This window comes from Dama dama, chromosome 9 (genome assembly GCF_033118175.1).
Source record: "Dama dama isolate Ldn47 chromosome 9, ASM3311817v1, whole genome shotgun sequence".
NCBI classification, from domain to species: Eukaryota; Metazoa; Chordata; class Mammalia; order Artiodactyla; family Cervidae; genus Dama; species Dama dama.
Window position 1 is genome coordinate 72,756,493 of NC_083689.1, and position 25,334 is coordinate 72,781,826.

The window sequence follows — 25,334 nt, forward strand, 5'->3', positions numbered from 1 at the left end:
CAGGAGAAATATCAAAAACCTCAGATACACAGATGATACCACCCTTAGGGCAGAAAGTGAAGAGGAACTAAAGAGCCTCTTGATAAAAGTGAAAGAGGAGAGATAAATTAATGCATATAAGTTATATATATAAACTTATACATATACTAATAAACTTATAAAGATAAGTTATGTATATAAAAGTGAAAAAGCTGGTTTCAAGCTCAACATTCAAAAAATGGAGATCATGGCATCCAGTCCCATCACTCCATGGCAAATAGATGGGGAAATAATGGAAACAGTGAGAGACTTTATTTTGGGGGGCTCCAAAATCAATGCAGATGGTGACTGCAGCCATGAAATTAAAAGACACTTGCTCCTTGGAAGAAAAGCTATGACCAACCTAGACAGCATATTAAAAAGCAGAGACATTACTTGGCCGACAAGGGTCATCTAGTCAAGACTGTGGTTTTTCCAGTAGTCATGTATGGATGTGAGAGTTGGACCATAAAGAAAGCTGAGTGCTGAAGAACTGATGCTTTTGAACTGTGGTGTTGGAGAAGACTCTTGAGAGTCCCTTGGACAGCAAGGAGATCCAACCAGTCCATCCTAAAGGAAATCAGTCCTGAATATTCATTGTAAGGACTGATGCTGAAGCTGAAACTCCAATAATTTGGCCACCTGATGTAAAGAACTGACTCCTTGGAAAAGATCCTGATGCTGGGAAAGATTGAAGGCAGGAGGAAAAGGGGACGAAAGAGGATCAGATGGTTGGATGGCATCACTAACTTAATGGGCATGAGTTTGAGCAAGGTCCGGGAGTTGGTGATGGACAGGGAAGCCTGGCGTGTTGCAGTCCATAGGGTTGCAAAGAGTCCAATGCGACTGAGCGACTGAACTGAATTGGATAGACTGATAAGTTATGTATATATAATACTTAGAGCTATCACTATAAAAATTTATATAAAGAGATACACTTTAAAATAATACAGATAAATCAAAATGGAGTTCTTAAATCATGCTCGAGTAACCAACAGAAAGACAGACAACATAGAAAAACCACCCAAACCAGGAAACAATAAAGTGGCAGACTGAAGCTTCAAAATATCAGTAATTGTATTATATACAAGTGGTCTATTTTATTTGAAAAGCCAAAAGGTGGAAAGAACCACAATGTCCAATAGGTGAATGATTAGACAAACTGTGTTAAATCCATACCAGGAAGTCCTCAATCATAAAAGGAAATGGACTACAGATACACACAACTGCTTGAGAAGATCTCACAGGCCTTATTCTGAGTGAAAAAGGCCAATCTCAAAAGGCATATACTTGTACAACTCCATTTACATAACATCTGGAAATGAAAAATCAGAGACAGAAAAACATTAGTGATCGAGGGTTAGAAATGGTGAAAGAAATGGGGGTTTCTGTGAGTATAAGGATGCAACACACGGGGTATCTTTGTGGTGATGGAAGAGTTCTGTATCGACTGCAGTAGTGGCTATTGAATCTATATGTTAAAATGGCATAGAATTACATGCACACACATTGTAGCAATGTCAATGTCCTGGTTTTGATATTATACTATAATAACCTAAGATGTGATCATTAGAAAAAAACTGGGTAAAGGGTACACATGATCTCTTTTTGAAACCTCCTATAAATCTACAATTATTTTAAAATATCATGTATAAACTGTATACCCTCACCTAAAGCACAGAAAATATTTTCAAAGATAGGCATAAAAATAGTGGTAAGAACACGTCTGTACTATTTTTGCTGTTGTTTTGTTTTGGGACATGCCACAAGGCATGTGGGATCTTAGTTCCCCTAACAGGGATTGAACCTGTACTCCCCACAGTAGAAGTGCGTAGTTTTAACCACTGGACTGCCAGGGCAGCCCCTGTACTGTTTTTAATAAGAGAGAAAAAGAATGTAAAATTATTATAAAAAATTCAAATAAAGAAAAATACAAATAAGGTGAAACTCACTTGCTCTATGATGCTGTCATGTGATCTCTTTCATTCACTTAACAAATACTGAGTGTATCCTATGGTGCCATGAATGGTTAACATTTGTTGTGTATTTCAGAACTTTGCTGTGCATCCAAAGTCATTTACAAATTATAATAATCACCAAAATGTACTATTATATGTAAAATATGTATACAATATATATGTATTTATATATATATATCTCATTACTTGACATTCTTTTCATTTATTAGTCATTCATTTTCAAGTATTTATTTGAGTACCTGCTTTAGCCACCATCATGCGAGGCTCTGAGAATATAGTAGCGAATACAGCAGACATCCATTTCCTCACAAAGTTTACAGGATAGTAAAAACTGTCACCAAACAAACGGAAAGAAATATACAATTATAATGTCAAGTTTAGACAAATGCAAACAATGCTTTGAAATGCCCAACTGTGAAGAGAGGACAGTAGTTATGGCAAGATACCATGGCATGGTTATCATTAGTAGAAATGAGCCTGCAGAGAGAAAAGAGGTTAAAAATACAACAGCAAGAGAGAGGGATAACTGATTTTCTATGAAAGCTTCCTGAAACAGAAGGAGCCACAGCACAAATATGAGTTGGTTTCAGGTAAAAAGAAAATGCCACATTGAAACAAGCATAGGAAGTGAGGACAAGGGCAGCTATAATTTAGTTTGTAGATTTAGAGGTCTGAAGTTCAGGCAATTCCTCTTTGAGACTGCTTATTTCCTTGAAAAATACAAGACAATGTCATCTACCAAAAGTAAGGATATAAATCAGAAGGTCTGAGGTTGGAAGAGAGTTGAGATTTTAAGTAGTCATTTGGGAAAGCAAGATGAGTAGAGATACGCAGTAGAGTACCCTTGCCAGGGTGAGTTAAGGGCCTGCAGAGTCGATTCTATGAGGCAGATTCTAACCGTTTTCAGCAAACTGACTGAAGTCAGGGGGAAAACAAGTGTACAAACATTCAAAGAGAAAAACAAATTGCTACAGGGCACTATATTTTTAAAAAAATTAGAAAGAGGATGTTTTTCAACTGGAAAGAGAGGAAGAAAATGGCCTGAGAAAGGGAAGGAACTGAAGAGAAAGATGGAGATGCAAACAGGGTGACAGCTTTCCAGCTGGGGGTCAGGAATGTCCTTTTGTCCTCCAATCCCAGCATGGTCACTATAATATCAGTTTATCTTCACTGTGAAATCTTCACTGTGATATCAGATTTTGTGAAACTGTTCCACATTTCTTTTTAGTCTCTTAGACCTGATAATCTATCAAACCCTATGGGGGAATTCCCAGGCACCTTCAGTGGCTGCAGGGATGAGTGAGGCATATTAGAAGAGCAACTCTAGTGAGCAGCAGCAGGCTGACATTTAATTTTTCTCTTCTTATTGGCAATTGTGAGTTGCTGTGAGTCCTTTTTTAGGTCCATTTTATTATATTCTTTCCTCGTTACCAAGTCCAGTTCTTTTACTCAAACAATATTTTTCAATCAACCTCAAGTGTTTTCTTAACATTATTTTTGATTTAATGAATGTTTAGCTACACATAAACAGACTTGGAGGAACTGAGGTATGGGCATAATTAAAAATCATCTGCTACATGAACCACTTGTAAAATACTCCACAACCATTATTCTCTGAGAAATACTACTGTTCAATACTTGGTTAGATAATTTGTAATTATTATTTACATTTAGTAGTAAGAGACTTATCAGACCCTTTGTACAATGGCTATTCCATGATTAAAAAGAACCTCCTTGCAAATTTTGTTGCTTAGAAATAGTGAACCTTAAAAATGCTTTTAATTGATGTTAACAGAAACAATCTTCTCTAACCACAATGGCAAAAATATGAAGTCGCCAAGAAGCTGTTTAGACCTGAATAAAGCAAATAACACTGGGGTGAAAGAAATTGTAATTCATTGCCTAGTCCTTTGTCTTTTGACCATCTCTTTAGCTACATTGCTAATACGTGACTTTTCTACAATTCTTATAATTTTGGGCTTTCCCTTTCCTATTTTTTGAAAAATAGAGGGAATACTTCTTATCGAAAATACATTTCATTTTTAAAAAATGAGCAAATACTCATCATTACTAGTGCAATAAGAATTACCAAAAAGGGAAGGAAAACAGAGTTTGTGTGTCTTAACTAAAAACTGTTAAGACACAAAACCGGGCTCTTTGCCCCCTTTCCAACAGCCAAAAGGGAAACATGGATCAGTTACATGCTATCAAGAAGAAAGAAAAATACAAGTCATTCGACTAGTTTATGTGAGTGAAAGTCGCTCAGTCCTGTCCGACTCTTTACGACTGTATAGTCCCATGGGATTCTCCAGGCCAGAATACTGGAGTGAGTAATCTTTCCCTTCTCCAGGGTAATCTTTTCAACCCAGGGATGGAACCCAGGTCTCCCGCATTGCGGGCAGATTCTTTTTATCAGCTGAGCCACAAGGGAAGCCCCGACTAGTGCATACTCAGAGGCCAATATTATTTTCACCTTTCCCCTTCCTTTTCAAAGCCGAATATATTTGCCGCCACAGACAACAATCTAGTGGGCAATTATCATTATTTTCCTGTTTAACATAAAAGGGATGTATGTTGGGAGTTCACTGTACCAGATAGCGGGTGCTCCAAATTTTCATTAAAGTCTGTAATTCTTTTGTTAGGGTTTGTAATTGGCTTTCTTAGCATAATGAAGGAAGACGTAACAGAGGTGGCAATGGGCAGGTAGACATAATTCGATACAAGACTACAGTAATCTCGATGGCAGCTCTTATAATGACATCTGCTTGCATGCTTCTCTGAGACTTGGGCTTGCCCCTTTCCTGAAGATCCTGTTTATTCTGGGATTGGGTAAAACGGGTAGAATTCCAAACTCCTGAAATTATTAGTGTTGGTGGCCCTTGGTGACAGGTAGAGTTCTCAAGTCCTCAGTCCTCAAACATCCCCTTTCAGGCCTCATTCGGAACATGACAAAGCCACACGAGTCCTAGGCCCGTCTCCCACGAGGATCTCCGTTCACCTGAGTAGGCCAGCGCACTGCCGCCGAACCAGCTTCGACTTTGTCGAAATAATACCACAGACGTCATACTCCCGCAGCTCCCGCCCAACTCAAGAGCCCTCCAGCGGACGCATGCGCAGAACTGGCGAGGGCCCGCTGCCAGCCAGGGGTCGCAGGCGTGTGTATAGCGGTCCCATTCTCGGAAAGGCCTGTTTCCCTCGTCGCGGTGAGGCAGTTCCTGGCGGCGACCATGTAGTATCACTACCCGAAGAGAAACAAAGGAAGAGATTGTCCCGTCTCTGGCGCGCTTCCGTTTCAAACCCCAACTTCCGGTTCGTTAGCCGGTTCCGGACCCCACCTCTCACTTCCGGTCGCCTTGGGTTCCTCTGCGGTCGGTTCCTGCATCCGCTGTTGTCGGTTCCGCTGTGTTCCAGGTGAGGGGACGCTGGGCATCCCTGCCCACTGCCCGCGGAAACACCGTTGGGCTGGAGGACCGCAGCTTTGCTGTCCTCGCTGCGCGACCTTCACTGTGGCCTGGCAGGCCGCCTGGGGCTGCATTAGGGCGTCACGCCCGCGGCTACCCTGGTCCGTGCGCTGCTCGGGCCTGCGGCCCCGGCCGGCTCATCCCAGGGCCGCCACCCTCGCATCCAGCCTCCTCGCCTGGCTGGAGGGCTTCCCGCGCCTCTGTGGGTTTTGCGTCCTCCCGTCTCATTCCTCCCTCTTCTGGGGCTTGTCCATTTCTTCCCCCTCCCTGTTGAACGTATCCCGGCCCTTTTGGGTTTGGGGTCTCTGCCTGCCTTCTGTGCCGTCCCATAGCTGCCTCTTGGAAGCCCACAGCGCTCTCCTCTGCACTCGCCCGCATTTGCTGCAGCCGTGCTCTCCAGAGAATGAGTTGACAGTACTTCAGTAGTTACCCTTTACTAGGCAGGTTGAAAAGTTAATTCCCCTCAATTCCTAAGGTGTTAACTTAGGCTGATGGTCCTTTCAAATTGACCGCCTTTGCTACTTTTTAGTTGTCTGGAGCAGCTTGTTTTTCTTCTTTTTCAAATTTCTAGTCTGTATAGTGAAGATAGTAGTTGTCAGTTTAGGATTGTGAAGATTAAATGAGATTATTCAATAAAGTTGTCGAGCATGTTATAATTTTTCTATCTTCACCACAATTTGTATTGCTTATAAGTGCTGTCACAGCAGTTATTGCACAGCTTAACGCTGTTGTCATGGTAAACATTATTTCCTTGACAAGACAAGTCACCACTGTATGTTAGGTGGAAGAATTTATCCAGACAGCCGTTCCTGACCGTAGTTTCACCACCATAAAGGTATGTTCCTTGCTAACTTGTTTGGGTTTGATCGCCATCCCTACCCCATCGTTTTTCACTTTATAAATCTGAAAAGGTCTGGAATGACACAAAACATTAGAATTGTGTAAGAAAAGGCCAAGTGTGAAAACAGAAAATGACTCGTGTATTTGCATTGCATTGCTCCATTCTTTGTGAATGATCTAAATATTCAAGGAGTAAAGTTTAGTATAACTTTGAAAAACAGTTTTAAGGGCTTTTGCATTAAACTTTTTTATGGTTATTTGTTTTGTTATGCCTAGTCCTTTAGAGCAGTTGTCAGTTTGGAAATCCACTTGTGGCAGGGGTGATATGTAACATCTGTATACTGCTTTACTTTAAGGCTGAGAAAATTGAAGAGCCTCTCTAACTTTAGCATGCCTCAAAGATGGGGGCTGGAGTCGGGGGCGGTGGGAACAGGGATTGTTAAAACACAAATTGCTAGGTCTCTTCTCTCCAGGCCCAGTTACTTTTCTAACTAGTTACCAAGTGGGGCCAGTACTGTTGAATGGTCTGGGGACCACACTTTTGAGAACAGTCATCTAGAGGCACAATGTGGACTCCGGGAGTTGGTGATGGACAGGGAGGCCTGGCGTGCTGCGGCATGGGGTTGGAAAGAGTTCAGTTCAGACTGAGCGACTGAACTGAACCTAGAGTTTAGGTGATCTCACTCCAAATGTCATGCCCTGCCCAATACAATGTGCTGTGTTAGCGCTGTTTGCATTCCTAGCTCTTGTAAGCTTTCATTTTTTATTTCCACTTCTCAAAGAAAAATAATATTTAAATGGTATTTCAATGTGACACGAAAGGCCTATTTGGCTCTTTGTTTTGAGGAGTATAGCATTTGTTAGAGCACGTTCTCACCAAATGAAATACATTGCTCTAAAGTAGCATATCTTCTTTAAAGTTTTAGTAGAGCAGGTTATAAACATAGAATGAATGTAAGTGAATTTATGGTGCTCTTTTCTAATGGGCATGCTGAAGACATCTTGAGTTTCCAAATTACACTGGCATGTTAAGATTCAGAATTTGCCTTCTTTCTTGTTGTTGGTTGTAATAGTTGAAGAGTGCAGTCAAATGTTGTGTTAAATATATTATGACAGCATTTGGAAATACCACTACTTCTAGATGAAAACAATCTAGTTCTCTGACTTGTTGAGGGAACAAACATGAAAACTGGTAGAAAGCTTTATGGTGGGGAAGACCTACCTGCTGTCATTGATGAGTGGCAGCTGCTGTATAATCTTTGTGTACTTTATCTGTGCCTGTGGGTTTTGTATTTACTGATCTTTGGTACCTTAGGTTCAATTCAAGAGAGACACAAGGGGAAGAAACTTGAGATTTAGTCAGAAGACCTGTTCAGTTATCAGCTGTTTGCCCATGAGCCAATTACATAACCTCTCTGAACTCCTAGAGAATTCCATGGACTGTATAGTCCATGGGGTCGCAAAGAGTCGTACATGACTGAGCGACTTTCACTTCACTTCTAAACTCCTGTTTCCTTCACAGTGAAAGAAAGACAGTTCTTACCAAACAACCTTGTTAAATGAGATTGTGTAAAAACTGTTCTGTGTATTCAGTTCAGTTCAATCACTCAGTTGTATCCGACTCTTTGTGACCCCATGAACTGCAGCATGCTAGGCTTCCCTGTCCATCACCAGCTCCCAGAGCTTGCTCAAACTCATATCCATCCAGTAGGTGATGCCATCCAACCATCTCATCCCCTGTGAAAAGGTGAAAGTGAAAATCGCTCAGTTGTGTCCGACTGTACAGTCCATGGAATTCTCTAGGCCAGAATACTGGAGTGGGTACCCTTCCTTTCTCCAGGGATCTTCCCAACCCAGGGATTGAATCCAGGTCTCCCGCATTGCAGGCAGTTTCTTTACCAGTTGAGCCACAAGGGAAGCCCAAGAATACTGGAGTGGGTAGCCTATCACTTCTGCAGTAGATCTTCCCAACCCAGGAATTGAACTGGGGTCTCCTGCATTGCAGGCGGATTCTATACCAAATGAGCTATTAGGGAAGCCCTGTGTATTAAATCTGAAATAAATAATGGCCATTTACCATTTATTTAATGCTGTGCCTAAAACACTTGAGTTCTAGTTTTTGAAACTATTTAACCAATACTTACTTGTATAGTGCTACCTGTATGCCAGGTAGTATGTGACTTACAAAAATTAACTTACTCCTCATGAACCTTAAGAAGTAGGTAGTATTAGCATCCCTATTTTACTGATGAGGAAACCTAGGCACTAAGAGTCAATTAACTTTCTAAGGTTGAATAGCTAATAAGTGGGATTCCTGAACTCCAAACCCAGGTAATCTGACTCAAGAGTTTGTGCTCTTAACAACTCACTGTCCTACCTTGCAACTGGTAAATGAACATGGATGGTCCATCATGGAGGAACTTGCTTATAGCATAAACCTGATCAGAGAGGGAGAAATATGTAGCTCATTATTGCAGCTTTCCAATTGAACAGGAATAATCTGATAGAATATTAGAGGGTTGTAACTAAGCTAAAAGTTGGGAGGGTGGAGGAATTTTAACTTTGACTCCTAATAACTTTTGGTGTTCTGATAACATTTCTATAAGTAGAAAATCCTGTTTCTCTACCATTAAGTTTTAAAACAGGACTCAAAGGATGCAGTTATAAAACTTAGAGCTTCTTCTACACATCTTTTTAAAACATTTTTGTTGAATATAGTTGCTTTGCAATGTTGTGTTAGTTTCTGCTGTATGACCATGACATCTTTGATATGTCTGTTTCAACATGTATATGGCTTTCTTTCTAGGTATCTTTTTCAGAACGAAAACTGCCTTATCATATGTTTCAAGGATGGCTCTTCCTATCATTGTAAAATGGGGTGGACAGGAATATTCAGTGACCACACTTTCGGAAGATGATACTGTGCTGGATCTCAAACAGTTTCTCAAGACCCTTACAGGAGTGCTACCAGAACGCCAGAAGTTACTTGGGCTCAAAGTTAAAGGTAATTTTCTCCCTTCTTCAAATTTATTGCATTGATATGTTTATAAATCTTTATATTAGCTATTATCAGTTCACCTTAATAAGTCTTTCCCCCTGGAGGTTTCTTTGCTAGGGATACCCCTGGAACTATTTTAGTGATACAAGTAAGAATATTTAAGGATACTTGGAAATAACACCACTATTAAGATTACTTTTGATTTCCTCTGACAGTTGATGTTTGCTTGTTAAACCTTGGACATGGAAGTCCCAGGTAACGAGTGTAATTTGTAATATCTGTCTTCTGGTACAGTCTTTTCATTACAACTTAGGCCTTTTACTCTCTCCAAATTACCTTTTCTCTTTTGAATGTAATAACGATTTAGAAATTATCAGCAATGTTCATATTCAGTTAAGGTGTTTGTGTTTGTTTTATCATTGAAGAGTGAGTTCTGTGTAGCAGCAGTAAATTTACAGTTATCCCAGACACTCAATTTTCAGGACTTTCTGGAAAACAGTTATCTTCATCTTGAACAACAGAATAAGAATAAAACATGAATTTAGTTAGTTGAATTAAAGATGTTGCTCTAAGATGGAGTTGGGGGGAAAAACTCAACCTTGTGTTAATTGCTCTTCATAGTGTGTTAGAAACTGCTAATTTAGCAGTAATAGTTTATTAATTTAAGGGAAAAGAACCTGCTCTGGGATCTTTTAATGTTAGGGTTTTGTATAATGGGATAGTGAAACCAGCACCTGAACTTTAGTGAGAAAACAGTCATTTGCTTGTATTGTAGGCAAACCTGCAGAAAATGATGTTAAGCTTGGAGCTCTCAAACTGAAACCAAATACTAAAATCATGATGATGGGAACTCGAGAGGAGAGCTTGGTAAATGTTTACTTTTGTTACGTTTGTCCCATTGAATATGTGTGCATGCTTAGTCGCTCAGTCATGTCTGACTCTTTGCGACCCTATGACTATAGCCCTCCAGACTCCTCTGTCCATGGGATTTTTCTGGCAAGAATACCGGAGTGGGTTGCCAGTTCCTCCTCCAGGGGATCTTCCCAGCCCAGGGATCAAACCCACGTCTCCTTCATTACAGGTGGATTCTTTACCGTTCTTTACCACTGAGCCACCGAGGAACCTCTCCCTTTGAAGATGTTATGATTTATGTCACACTGTTAAATCATAGTTTTAATTGTGGTAAAATTGTCAGTTTAATAGTCAATAGAAAGTAAAAAGTGCACAATGAATGTGGTATTAACTTAGCAGAAAGCAAACACTGGGGCACTTGTCAGCGTACCCAGGCAGCTTTTAGTATAGTAGTAGTGCTAATGGTCAAATTTAACGTGGTAAATCTGCCCAGTGAACATACATAAAGTGTGAAAGTTTTCCCATAGCGTGTGCTTGCAAGACTCTTGGACTCAATTTGTGCCTCTTAATTTTTTATGCTATGCATCTATTTGTTATGTTAAAGATAATATGGTAAAGCGAAACCATTTTTCGTCTTAATAGGAAGATGTCTTAGGTCCACCTCCTGACAATGATGACGTTGTTAATGACTTTGATATTGAAGATGAAGTAGTTGAAGTAGAAAATAGGTGAGTGCTTTTCATCATCAAAGGGAATTGGTTGTAATACAAGAAAAAGTGAATCTTTCATCTGATTTTATTTTTCATTAGGGAGGAAAACCTACTGAAAATTTCCCGCAGAGTGAAAGAGTACAAAGTGGAAATTTTGAATCCTCCCAGGGAAGGGAAAAAACTTTTGGTACTAGATGTTGATTATACATTATTTGGTAAGTCAGCTGAAACTGTGTTTCATCGTTTGTTACCAGTAACAACATTTTCCCCTTTTATTTGTTTTTTTCCTTGCACTATGAATTACTTGAAAGCATTTCTTTTTATTTTAAAAGTAAATCATTTATTGTAAGCAAAAAAATAAGTCATATGTAATCCCAAGATCCAGATATCTTTTTTTTTTTTTTCAGATATCTTTTTTTATGTGTTAATTTCCTGGATGTTTATATGTATATCCTTTTCATGTTTACTTAATGATATGTTCAACATTTCAGTCATTTGTATTCATTGTGAGTTAAATATATGTATTTTTTGGTCTGGTGATTTACTAGTTTATGAATATGTGATAATTTAATCAAGTCATTCCCTATTTATTAACATTTTATAAGGATTATTTAAAAATCATTTTTGATAGTTTATTCCTGGTTTTCTATTATGTTCAAGACAGATTCTTGAATTTAAGAATTTGACATTTGATATTTCATGTCAACAAAAAAAGATGTTCATTTCATCCTTTAATATTGCAGAAATAATTAGTTAACTCCTGACATTAAAATGAGCATATTTACCTCTAATCCTAACCTTTAAGTACATGTCATAAGTTAGTGTACATTTATTTTAAAATTTGATTAGTAAATTAATTGAATTTGTCATTTTGGTGAAATGTGATTATATTTGGAAGGTGAATGGCTAAAAAGTGAGTATATCTGGCCCTAGTCTGTTTTTCATATCCTAAAATAAGATCTATGTTTTAGAGATTAGATGAGAAGAAAACTTACTGTTTATTATATAAGCCTGAATTCTGGGTATTGGCTCTTTGCAAATTGAACAGAATTGATCAGTTAAAATTGGATTGCAAGAATACTGAATTGTGTGCTTTGAAGATGTCCCTCTGTCAGCTGATAGAAGTTAGTCTGAAGTAGTTAGTATTTTGAGTGTTTCTGTTATATTTCAGAAGTTTAATCAATATTAGATACTTGTCCATGATAATAAACTAATCATCATCTCTAACTGATTTTCTTTTAGACCATAGGTCTTGTGCAGAGACTGGGGTAGAATTAATGCGGCCATATCTTCATGAATTCCTAACATCTGCATATGAGGATTATGACATTGTTATTTGGTGTAAGCTGTATTTCTTCTTTAGATTTTCATGAAAATAAGGTTGTTGCTTATATTACTTTGCTTTATAAAATGTGACTTAAATTTTATTTTGCAAATTTCTGATGAAGCATGTTTGATACTTTCATTCATCACAGTATAAACTTATACGTGTATTTGCCAATACCACTGAAATACTTAAATATAGGAAGAGGGTAGTATATAGTGTAAAATAAAATGGCCTATTTTCACAAGACCCCACCTTGATAAGGATCTTTTCTTTCTGATATTTGCTATAGAATCTTTGATGTTTTAGTATAATGTTGCTTTCTCCTTTCTTCACTATTCTAGTCTTAGAACATTGGAGAAACATATGTATTAAAACAAATTTACAATGATATAGTTCAGAAATAAAGGCAATGTGAATTTACTTAGGGAAAATTAATAAGTGGGTTAAAGCAGTGTGACTCAAGTTGTGGTCTGCCATTCCAGGAACTTACAGGTCTATGATAAGAGTGAGTTTGCTCCAGAAAAGTAAATTTACTGCATTACTGAGCACGCTGTTTAGTTCAGGTGACATTGTATTTTTGTGGCATGATTTTCTGAAAAGGAAAGGGGAGTGGTGTATTGATTTGCATGTCACCTTCCCACAAACATTTTAAGTTTTGGCAATGTCATAAGCAGAAAAGAGCTATCCTAATTGTGAATTAAATAAACTCCCATCAGCTAAAGATGGTACATTTAACTGTACTAGGTTACTGATTATAGAGGCTACATACTTCTGCAGTCTGTAAATTTCCTTTGTATTTTCTCTTATAATCAGAGTATTTCAATAGTTTAGTATTAATATGAGTGCATGTCCATTATAACTACATATATAGTTAAATATATAATTTTCTGATTTTTGAGATACAGAGGAGAAAACTTCCTGAAAAACAGTTTTGTGTTCGGCAGTTCTGACTTCTGAGATGACATTTGAGAAAAACGTTTATCCTCTAAATGTTATTAGAGTAGACTTAGGAATTTTGAGAACGTTTTACAATCATATATTTAAAATAGGTTATTTTTATAAATTTCATAGTAGTACATTGAAAAGGGCATCTCATTTTGTAGCTAAGTAGACTAAGGTTTTAGTTCTGGCTCTGACTTTATTGATACTGGGCAGATCAGTTCATCGCTCAGAGCCTTAGCTTCCTTATCTGAGAAATGAAGATAAGGAAACCTTTATTACAGGGTAGTTATAAGAATAAAATATCAATATAGCAACTAGTAATGTGTCTGATGTGTAATAATTGCTTAATAGTCAGAAATCCTTTTTATTAGCTGAGAATCTTTTTGTTTTTCATCTGGGAATTACAGATTCAAAATATATACTGAATTAAAAAATTATTTTTCCCTATCACATGATTTGTTGTCATTGTAGACACATCATTCTCTAAAATTTTAGTTCAGCTGACCAATTTTGCATGTAAGGTGATTTTGGTTCTTTTATGTGTGCTAAAGATTTTTATTCCGAGAACTTAGGTACCTCATTTGCTCTTAAAAAATAACATACATGCCTGTGTACACACACTTTAAATAATTGAACTCCTTTTGAAATGTTTTGCTCTGTAATACCTATGTAGTTTAGTCCAGTAACTTGAGATGAGTAATGCACATGAAGCTGAAGGTTAAATTTTAATGTCAGTGATCTCAAAGTGGTTGGGAACTGACAGTGAGCAGGTACATGACATAGATGCAGTTTATGAATTTAGTTGTCTCAGACTTGTTAAAAGCTGCTGGACTCAGTGATCACCAAGTTTGCTGGGCCTGGAAAAACTCTAATTTTCATTAGCTTATATTGACATACATACATATTCATCTGCTTATATTGACATACATACATACACACGCCCACGCCCACACAACTCCCCCCACCCTGACCTGTGTATTACCTGGCAGGGGGAACATAGAAGAAAATGGAGATCCAGGCACCCTAAATTCAAGTTTAGAACTGATGGAGAATAGTGGCAGGGCTGTTTTTAAAAGGGTGATTAGGTCTTGAGTTATGAATTTCCTAGGTTCAGAGTTCCTTTGAGCATTGGTGACCAGTATCTTCTAGAGAAGAGTTAAAAATTGTTGTCTTGAAGACACAGTAAAATAAGTTTTTTAATTAAAAGAAAATTAACCATAAATTTTGCTAGGGATTATTTGTGATGTATTTGAACTTTTAGTATTGCTTAGAAACTAATTTATACAGAAGAAAGATTTTTTTTTTAAATTAAGTTCAAACTTTTCATATATATTGTGTTATCATTCCTCATGTTTTAGCTGCAACAAATATGAAGTGGATTGAAGCTAAAATGAAAGTAAGTGTTAGAAAACAATCCATTTAAGAACATTTTGAAACTGCATTTGTCTTCTTAGAAAGTCCTGAATTAAATTAATTTCATTGTCATTGGAGGACATTTAGTAGCAAAACAAATGTCAGTATCAGGAGTTAGAGGTGTTTTTCAAGTCTGCTTAGTGGTGATTTGCTTTGATTACCTATGTCTTTTTCAAGATAAAGTACAGCAAAGCTCCTGTTCCTCTTGCCCTCATTTTACGCTAACACTCTATTTTCCTTCTTTTGTCTGGTGTGTGATGCTTAAAGGAGTGATGCTGTTCTAAAATAGTGAATTAGGAAGTAACCTGTTTCTGGCAGTATATTGAAAAGGGCCCCTCATTTGGAAGCTAAATAGACTGGAGTTCTTTGGACTACCATTTACTGAATCTGCTTAGTGAAACTAAATGCTTGCCAGTTGTTGATCAAGATGTGGTAGCCAGGGGGATAGAAAGATGGTGTAATAGGAAATTATGCTGGACAATTCATAAAGCCTGGGATTGTCCACATTATTATATTTTAACCGTGTGAACATTTATATTTATAGGAGCTGGGAGTGAGTACAAATGCAAATTACAAGATTACGTTCATGTTGGACAGTGCTGCTATGATAACAGTGCATACTCCAAGGAGAGGATTAATAGATGTAAGAAGTCATTTTTCTTTTATTTAAAGACTTGCTTGTTTTCTGATATACTATTTGCATTTATATTGATGGAATAAACTATACAAAGAGGTTAGAAATCCGAGTGGATAATAGAGTATCAATTGAGTTTTGACAGAGGAAGCTGTATTTCAGGTTAATTTGAATTTTAGTGACAAAATTAAGAAGCTTAAGGAAGGGCTGTCAGGAAATGTCATGGTTAATTGTCTCATGATGATAGCAGCAGTGTTGCTAAAGACAGAGTAGATGAGAAAAAATACTGGATATCTTCAGGGAAGATAGTAGAAACAGACAAGAACATACTTGTCTTTGCCTGTATGAGATTGATAAATAAAAGCAGATGCATCATGATGCATGTCTTTGGGCTGACATATGTGAAGGCCTAAAGAAAATAAAAAGAACCATCAAAAAAGATTTGTGCCCGAAAAGATTAGGGTTCTTCACTTTGTCTACTCATCAAGTAACTAGTTATATTATGAACTTTTATGTCTGCAAAGCCCTGCAATGGGCACTGTTGGGAATAAAGAGATGAGAACACATGGTCCATGTCTTTTGGAAACACACAGACTAATAGAAATTGGGGAGAACTTAGCAAACTAGGAAAATTAAGAAGAGACAGTATTAAAATTGTCCATCATAAGTCATATTATGTGCATGGGGATTTCTCAGTAAAGGAAATTAAACATACATCAGGAGAAAATGTAATTTATTATCCACTGAAGTGATACATTTACAAAATCTAAACAGGGAGAAGTGTGGCAAATGTTAAACATAGGAACGTTTCTAATAATGAAAAAGGAATAAAAGGAAATTCTCAATAAACAAATCCCCACCATAGTAGAGAGTTGATTGTATAAATTTTTGTTCACCCATTTAATGGAATGCAGCTAACTATTTGATGTAGTATTTAGTGCTTTAAAATTTTTTCATGATACATTATTAAAGTGAAAGAAGTATTTTAGCAGTATTTGCAAACTGTTAGAAAATAGTTTTTTTAACCTTTGTTTGGTTCAGGGTTTCCCTTAGCTTAACAAAAGATCTGTGAACTCTTTGAGGTTGCCGCTGTTTATCAGAAAGACTGGAGGTAAATATACCAGAATATCTAGTTGTAATCTTTGGTACTAACTGGATTATAGATATTTTAAAATTTTTCCTTTGTCCCTTTTTGTGTTTTCACAATTTTTTTCCCTATAGTTACTTCTCTAATTGAGAACAAAGTAGCGCATGTTTTGGGGAACATATGGTGCTTGACCTAATTACAAAATGACAGCTCTATTTAAGAGGATGTAGGATTTCTAACCCTGGCTATCATAAAGCTCTTGCCTTATTTCTTGAGACTTTTATGTTGGCTAAGAAAACCAAAAATCTGGTTTATTGTTTCAGTTCCAATATATTTGTCTTCAAGTATTTGGGGGATTTGTTTCAGTAGTAAACAGATAGTACAAACACATACAGCAAATAAAATTTTAGTGAAATTAAAATATTTCAATAACATTTTTTGTAGTAGCAAGAACACTAAGATAGGAAAAGAGACTTTCTCCATATTAAAATAAATTATAGAAGGGAAAAAAGAAAACATTTTTAAATGACAACTCTCATCACCATTTATTTACTACCATTTAATTTCATATAGTTATTATGAATAGCATGTAATCTCATATCACAAATGAGACTCCTGCATTCAGCAAAAAGTACTTTTTCTTCTAAAAGTTAGTGTATTAAAAAATTTTTTTGAATGTATAAAATATGTTCACATGATTCACAAATAAAATATGTAGTGAAAAGTCTTCCTCCATCCTGAACCTTCAAGCCACTTAACTCTCCTTCCTATAGGCAATCAGTGTTACTCCCCATGTAGTCTTACAGAAAATTTATGCAAGTATCAACAGATACGAATATCTGAGGAGTTATCTTTTTGAAGGCTTATTTTAAGAATTCAGAAATACAAGCAAGAATTTACAAATTATGATATTTTTGAAGTTAAGCAGTCAAATGCTCTAGAAATTGTGCACCTGTACTACTGAACTAAAGAGAAAAAGTCAATTTTTGCTTTACAAAATATTTGAATATTGTAGTAAAAGAGCCAGATACATTGTTGTTAAGGTTTGCTAGATTTGAAAATAGTCCCCAAGTGAAACCTCAGGTTCTGGGGACATATGATTGCTCAGCAGATATCTAAACTAGATTCTTACTTTTTGAATTAAATACTCTTAATCCCAAACCTTCGTGTTAAAATTATTGGAAGTGTTATAATGGGCTTAGTTCCATTAGACATGAACAGACCTTTTAGAAGTTAACACTGGGAGATACATTGTCCCTTAAAGTGTGTTACCTCTCAGTTCTGGTCTGTTCACAGAGCCAGCCATCACTGTCTTGTGGTAAAGGAACACTCTGGCATAGTTATGCAGGCATTTTGCAGTATTTTTGCTTCTAAGAAAGGATGAACTATTTATGAAATTTGAGTTAAATCTAAGTTTTTATTCTAAGGTAAAGCCTCTTGGTGTTATATGGGGAAAGTTTTCGGAGTTTTACAGCAAGAAAAACACCATCATGTTTGATGACATAGGAAGAAATTTTCTAATGAACCCACAGAATGGACTAAAGGTAAGACATAATTTACTTGCTATTCTCATATATGCTGGTATATGCAGTAGAACTTTAAAGCACTATTGACTTTCAAAGATTTTTTCAGGTAATGTATTGTGCTGGCAAGAAAAGCTTATATGTTTAGAAAAATTCATATAAAATTGAACATTTTCTCTTTCGCACGGTACCTCCTTAGTTAACCAACTCATCTAGATGTTTTGTTTTCAGTTAGCTCTGAGGAACAACATGAGCTTACTGACATTGACTTTGAGCTTCAAAAGTGAAAGTATCAGACATTGTTGGATTAAGGATTGTTGTTGTTGTTAAGTCTTTAAGTCATGTCTTACTCTATGTGATCCCATCGACTGTAACCTCCCAGGCTCCTCTGTCCATGATGATTCTCCAGGAAAGAATACTGGAGTGGGTTGCCATGCCCTCCTCCAGGGGATCTTTCCAACCCAGGGATCAAACCAGGTCTCCCTCATTGCAGGCGGATTCTTTACCGTCTGAGCAGTGTAAAATTGGTAAGAGAGAAATTGAAACTTAAGATTTTTGGTACCTGTGGCTGCCTATGTGTCAGTACAATATGAAAATGGAAAAGATAGCTTTATATTATGGTACTAATGCAAATGAAATCTCCATTTGAAGTGTAAATCCTGACACTAAGATATTTTTAATCTCAGTACTAAACTTTCCACAAGCTGAATTCTTGATGACTTTAAAAGACAAGAGAAAAACCTGAAGTAGATACATTTTTGAAGCTATCCTTGCAGACTATTGATGTGGCCTTTGGTGTACAAGGAGGATAGTTGAGGGAAATTTTATTAATCTAGGTAGTGAATTGTCACAAATATAAAAACTGTTGACTTGGAAGAAAAGTACTAGGGGTGGATTGGTGGTTATGTTCCTCTTTAAAAATGATTTCTGTTTGAGGCTTTAGGAGAAGTGCTTTTCTCCTGTGTGGTTTACCAGGTATAAGACACAAAAGTACATTCTTCAGTCTTGAGCAAAGATTCAGCTGATCTAAGCTGAATCTTTTATGAAACCAATGGTATCTGTACTGGAAAGGAGGTAAAGTCATGGTATTCAGGGAATGATTAAAATTTTTTTTTGGTTGAGGTATAGTATTAGTTTCAGGTGTACAGTATAATTTATTATTTGATATTTGTATATATTGTGAAATGATCACAGTAAGTCTAGTTACATCTGTCACCATACAGTTATTTTTTTCCTTGTGATGAGAGCATTTAAGATCTACTCTCTTAGCAGCTTTCAAATATGCAATACGGTATTATTAACTATAGTTATTATGCTCTACCTTATAGCCCCATGACTTATGTTATACCTAGAGGTTTGTACCTTTTGACTTTCTTCATTTCTCCCACCTACCCATTTCTGGCAACCACCAATCTATTCTTTCTGTTCTCTGTTGTGTATGAGCTTGGTTTTGTGTGTGTATGTTTTGTTTTTGTTTTTTTTAGATTCTGCATATAAGTAAGACAGGGAATGACTTTTGAGAAGAGCTTAAATTTAAAAATATATATATATATTACTTTCATTTGTGTTTTTAGAAGCAACATTTTCCCAGCCAACATTTGGGCCCTCCTCATCTCTGGATCAGAGAAGGCAATGGTACCCCACTCCGGTACTCTTGCCTGGAAAATCCCATGGATGGAGGAGCCTGGTGGGCTGCAGTCCATGGGGTCGCTAAGAATCGGACACAACTGAGCGACTTCACTTTCACTTTTCACTTTCATGCATTGGAGAAGGAAATGGCAACCCACTCCAGTGTTCTTGCCTGGAGAATCCCAGGGACAGCGGAGCCTGGTGGGCTGCCGTCTGTGGGGTCCCACAGAGTCGGACATGACTGAAGTGACTTAGCAGCAGCAGCATCTCTGATAAAGCAAGATGATGATACAAATATCTAGTACTTTAGAGCAAGATTTTTTTTTTTAAACCAAACTACTCAGTAGAATCACTGAAGGAGTTCCTAAAAATATGTTAGTTTCCACCTCCAAAAATTCTAATTCAGGAGAGATATTTTTAAGCATTCTACAGGTAATCTCTCTCAAGTCTCCTTTTGAAAACCCTTTTTAAGAAGGTAGTAATTAATGTTCTGCCCACATTGACATAGAAGTGGTTTTGAAATTGAGAAATACTCTTAAACTCTGTGTTTGTTACCACTGTTTCATAATACTTCTGGTAGAAATCTCAATGATTTCACAGAGATCTTAAAGACTGCTTATTTTTGAAGTAGTTAACTTCTCATAATAAAAGTTTGTTAATCTTAAGGTTTGAAATATAACATAGGAGGCTTTGTCAATTCTAAATCTAATACTAAAATTAAGGAACTGGAGTTTTGGTCATGCACAAACAGTAGTTACTCTGAACTTCACTTTTATTATCTATATAAAGAAGTGGAAATATAAGAGAATGCAGATCATCTAAATATTCTTAAGTTCCTAAAAATGTTTTTTTGGTTATGCAGCAGTAGGGGTAATATATGTTGATCACTTAGATTATTCTGCAGCAATAGGGGTAATATATGTTGATCACTTTGATTATTCTTGAGAATGGAACAGTGATTATACTGAAACAGTTGAAGTGAATTAGGTCAATTTTTTCCACTTAACTGGTTTAACTTTTAGATCTAGAATCTTTGGGTTGTTTTAGTTTTGTTAATTGGGCTTAAGACCAATTGTTTAGAAAGTGAAAGTAGCTTAGCAGGGCCTTGGGTTGAAAATCTTATTTACTAGGCACTGACTCTGTACTTTCTCTTTCAGTCTAAATCTTTTCCTGCTTTTACACTGGAAATCACTTTGGTACATTGTATATTAATAGTTTAGAAGTTAATATGTTGCTTTTACAATCTTTAGTTACATGAGGGAATACTTTAAAATGTTACAGTATTGCCCAGGATTGTGCAAAAACTCATGTCACCACATTCTGATATCATGCGTGTTTATACCTAGCTGCAGAGCTTACGCAGGCCCCTGCAGAGAGTCTCCTTGATCTCCTGCAGTCACTGCTGCTGCTGTGAGGTAGCATTCCCTGTTTGGAAGCAGGTTCTCCTACAAGAGCTTGCATCTGTGCAGACTCTGACAGCGCTTACTGGTGCCAGTCAGCCACCCGCTGACTCACAGCTGTGAGGTCCTTGGCCCTAAGCTGTTTTGATGCAAGTAGAACCTGGGATGTATGGGAATATTTTCTTCTGTTGGTTTCAAGCTGTTGTTGTGTTTTTCCAGTGACACAGAAGTATATAAAAATTCTTGTGAAACCTCTACTCTTGACTGACACGTAACGACTCCCGTGGGCTCACTGTTCTCAATATGTAACAATGATCAAATGTCATCTTTTTAAATGTCCCTGTGTAAAATTGACCAGTTTGCCTTTTCTCTCAGTCACAATAAGGATATATTAATACTTTACTAAAATGATTTATTCAGTTCTTACAGGAGTATTTTTTTTTAAATATTTTTTTATAGTGAAAAAGTTCAAACATACAATAGAACTGCTTGGAATTGTATAAATTAGCCCCCATGTATGCATCATCCTGTTTAAACAACTTGTTAATTCATGAATGTTTGCTCTATACCTTAACTGTTTTCCTCTCTTTGATATTTTACAGCAAATCCTAGACATTATTTCATCTAAAATGAGTTAAAGGTTTATGAAATGCTATCTTGAGTGGTGTATAGATGAGCAGGTTCTTTATAAAAGTAGAACTCTTTATTGGAACTGTAACATAAAAGTACATAAAATGTATAGTTTAACATTGTTTTACAGAGAACTTGTATAACTACCATTCAAGTCAAGATATAAAATTCCTTACTAATTATAGTCTTCAACCCTGTCCATCATCCTGACTTTCATGCTTTTGAAATGAACTTTTTATCATAATAAAATATATTGAACTTAAAAATTCAAAAACTATGACCACTTTTTATGGGAAAACTCATATAATTAAAAATATTTTAATGGAAACTTTAATAATAAAGAAAAATACTTATGATACAATGTGAATGGAAACAGGTTATACCAATGCATAATATCTTAGTTATATAAAAATTTCATAGAAAAATACTTATGTGAAAATAATCAGACATTTACTTTTCATCATTAGTTTGTTCTTCCATACTAATATATGATAATGATGTGTTTTATTCTCTAGTATTATAATACAAAGTTGATTTTAAAAATTTATTTAAATGTTTTCTCTTTTCTTTCTTTTTTTTAAAATAACAAAACGACTCTGGGGAGGACTTCTGGGGTTAAATGCATATGTAATATTGCATTTTATTGTCCGAGAATTTTTTATCAGTTTTTGATCTTTGAAATTATTTGTAATAATAAATTTATGGTTCAAAAAAGTTTATCTCACTCTACTATAAATCAAGCTTGTATTGTGTACCTTTTTAATGAATGAAGTGACGTGAATGAGATTATTTAATTAGTAAGAAGCAACTAGATAGAAGGGGGAAAGTCTTAAGTAGTTCTGCAAAGTAGAGGAGCCATGTAGGGTTGAAGAGCTGTAAGATAGCTGGTGTTGTCAAGTTCATACTCAAAGGCTAATAGAAGGCAAATTAGGTGGAAGGGGTCTTCTGTTATAAACACACCAGGACTGTCAGTGAGATAATATAAAAGTAATTCTTAGTATTGACATCCTTGGTGATATTAATTTCATTGACTGTAACTTAAATGTACAAGTTTGTACTGTTTTTCTTACTGCAATGTGAATTGTTGGATAATGTCTGTTTTCTAATAGATAAGACCTTTTATGAAAGCACACCTAAATCGAGATAAAGACAAAGAACTTTTAAAATTAACCCAGTACCTCAAGGAAATAGCAAAACTAGATGATTTTTTGGACCTGAATCACAAATATTGGGAAAGGTAAGTGTCATTTGCTTATTCATTTATTTCATCTGTACGTTAATGAATGAAAAAATTGTCTGGTAACTCTGGTATACACATAACTCTTATTTTTTATTTAAAATGGGTAAATTCTAAAGCTGTTTTGTAATCTAGTGACATCTCCCCTGGAGGTGTTTTTTCCCCCTTCGTCTTAACCTCTAACTTGTTCATAAACCCACATCTCTTAAGACCTTCAATACTTCTTTAGTAGAGAGGATCTGAGAGGCTAGTACATGTTTTTAATGATACCTGTTAATTATTTTGTAACATTAAGTGGGTCACTCTTTTATGAATCATATGAGAATGTAATCCCTGTTCTCATACTGTAAAATAATGTCAGGATAAAATAAAATATGTTAAAATGTTTTTTGTTAAAAATTACAAGTAACCTCTGTATGTAGCAGAAAAATTAGAAAATTAATTCCTTTAGGCACACAGTTGTGATTATGAAAGATACCAGCTTGGTGTCTTGTCTTCTAGTCTTTTTTTCTGAGCACAAATTTAAATACAAATCTATACATAGATTGCATGTAAACATCAAGATTTTGCAGGAAAAACCTGTGGAGGTGCAGGAAAAGCCTCTGGAGGAGTGGACAGGATTATGTACTGCAAGTATTCTTTTCGAAGTAGATCTTTAAAGATTGGATTTCACTAATACAGCAACAAAAGAAACTTCATGTGATACAACACTCTGGCTGAATTACACTTTTGGCCTTTCAGATCACTGGTAGACTTTTGTACTTAGATATACTTATATACTTACATAAACTTGTAATATGCTTCTTACTAGAATCTCATAATATTAGGACTGTCATTTTTATACCCAGTTCTTGTAAATGGTGTAATAACGAAGTCATAGGAATAATAGATGCCAGTGTGAGCAAGTTTTACCATCAAGACTTATCTGGATCTCCTGATTTTAAGAACTCTTTCTCCACCCCCATAGCTCTGAGTATAGTAATTCATAAATGGGAGAAATAGAGATGTAACCATTTTAGTTTGTTTGCAAATTCCTGTAAAATAATATGAAAAAAAATTTGTCTGTTTAGTGAATTATCATCTTTACAGTCTTGATCAGAGTTCTTTAGCAGCTTCGGCTCACTACCTTTATGCAGGAAGATCATTAAATGGACTTCGAGTTTTGGGGGAAATTTATAATATTAGCTAATACATTGGTTTCACATTTGGAAGTAAGACAGTATGTAGTGACAGTGTGCAGCCTCCAGAGTCTTGTTTTCAATCTGAACTCCACCACTTTCTTGCTGTGTGAACTTGGACAAATTGCTTAACCTCTTGTGACTGTAAAATAGAAATAAATTCTCATTGAAAACTCCTCATAGAATGAAGACTAAATGAATTAGTGCATGTATTTAGAACAGTACTTGGCACATAATCAATGCATGTTAGGGATTATTAACCGTTATTACTTATCTTGAAAAGGTTTGTTATTAAAATAATCAGCTTTCTTTGGGGACGAGTGTTAGCTTGTTAACCTGAATTCAGTATAATACAGCTTAGACATCTTTATTTTGATTTCTCGCAGGTATCTCTCAAAGAAGCAAGGACAGTAGTTACAAGCTGTGCTGGCAGTTACTGAAGATACTTGACATCCAGGAGCAGCTTCTCGCTTTTGTGCTAGAGATCATCATGATAGTGCTGGACACTGCAGCACATACCGACTGCTTATCCTTGGTCTTCCAGTTTTTTTGTAAATTTAATTTTATATTTTTTGAAGATCATAGCAATATGCCAAAAAAGAAGAAAAAAGCTCCCCCCCATATGAATATACTATAACTCTTAAAAAATATTTTCTCCAGCATAGAGTAGTGAGTCCCCCCCACCTCACCCCACCCCCCACCCCCCACGAAGTGGCAGAAATGTATACTTAACAATGTCATTTTGTGACTTTGGAAACAAGTATGTGTTGTGTTTTTGTCTCAGTGTGTTGTCTAAGCCCAAACCCATCTTGAAACTACTGTTTTTCTCTTTAACACCAAAAAAAGGAATGGTTTTTAGTAAGGAACCTAATTTGGTTTGCTTAAAATCATCAAGATTATTTTTTATTCCTTTGTCATAAACACAGTTTCTCTTCTTACTCCACTACTTACATTTCTGAATTCTGACCTGTCTCAGTTTGGTCTGTATGTGTGTCAGTGTTCTTTGAGTAAAACTGGAAAACGTCTGCTGTGATACAGATATGTCATAATATGACAAATAGTAAACATAAGACTGAGGAATGAAAGTACAGAAATAGAGTGTGTTTCTTTGTGGTGGCCAAGTAGAAGCACTCCTGCCTCAAACCATTGTCTTAAAAGCAGTACATTTTCAAATGGGATGTATCACTGGTTCAGCCCTGAAAAGCATGAACAAAAAGTTTTTGTTCTGTTCCAGCTCTGTCTTGTAGAAGTGCAGACACTGTGTTTCAGTGAAAATACCTAGCCATAAGATGAAAAAAAATTTATTTGCAATGCTTGTGCCTGCAGATGTAATGTGACCACTGTTTTGTGTTGACAGTATTGCTTTATACAGTTCTTCTACTTGAAAGGAATCTGACTCTTTCAAATAAACATGGTATATATTGTTCTTATGGGGGGACTATTTCAGTGGTGTAAATAATAAATCTCTTTTCTTAA

The 25,334-nt window shown here is 36.2% G+C and overlaps 1 protein-coding gene across 2 annotated transcripts; it reads left to right on the forward strand.

Annotated features, from left to right (window-relative positions):
* The first annotated feature begins 5,272 nt into the window (after positions 1-5,272).
* Positions 5,273-25,334, forward strand: UBLCP1 (ubiquitin like domain containing CTD phosphatase 1). 2 transcript variants are annotated; one of them, XM_061151857.1, is made up of 11 exons: positions 5,273-5,408; positions 9,105-9,302; positions 10,072-10,163; positions 10,791-10,876; positions 10,958-11,073; positions 12,101-12,199; positions 14,486-14,523; positions 15,085-15,183; positions 17,689-17,805; positions 22,553-22,680; positions 24,245-25,334. In XM_061151857.1, exons 2-11 carry the CDS (start codon positions 9,149-9,151, stop codon positions 24,270-24,272), a joined length of 957 nt encoding a protein of 318 aa, XP_061007840.1. In that variant the 5' UTR covers positions 5,273-5,408; positions 9,105-9,148; the 3' UTR covers positions 24,273-25,334. The 2 variants fall into 2 exon arrangements, with proteins under 2 accessions (XP_061007840.1, XP_061007841.1); XM_061151858.1 differs by lacking the exon at positions 5,273-5,408 and adding an exon at positions 5,428-6,293.

Coding starts and splice junctions, on each gene's coding strand:
- UBLCP1 (XM_061151857.1), top strand. CDS start 9,149: ATGGCTCTTCCTATCATTGTAAAATGGGGTGGACAGGAATATTCAGTG. Junction 10,877..10,957: donor GTAGTTGAAGTAGAAAATAG/GTGAGTGCTTTT, acceptor ATTTTTCATTAG/GGAGGAAAACCTACTGAAAA. Junction 15,184..17,688: donor CAAGGAGAGGATTAATAGAT/GTAAGAAGTCAT, acceptor TTTTATTCTAAG/GTAAAGCCTCTTGGTGTTAT.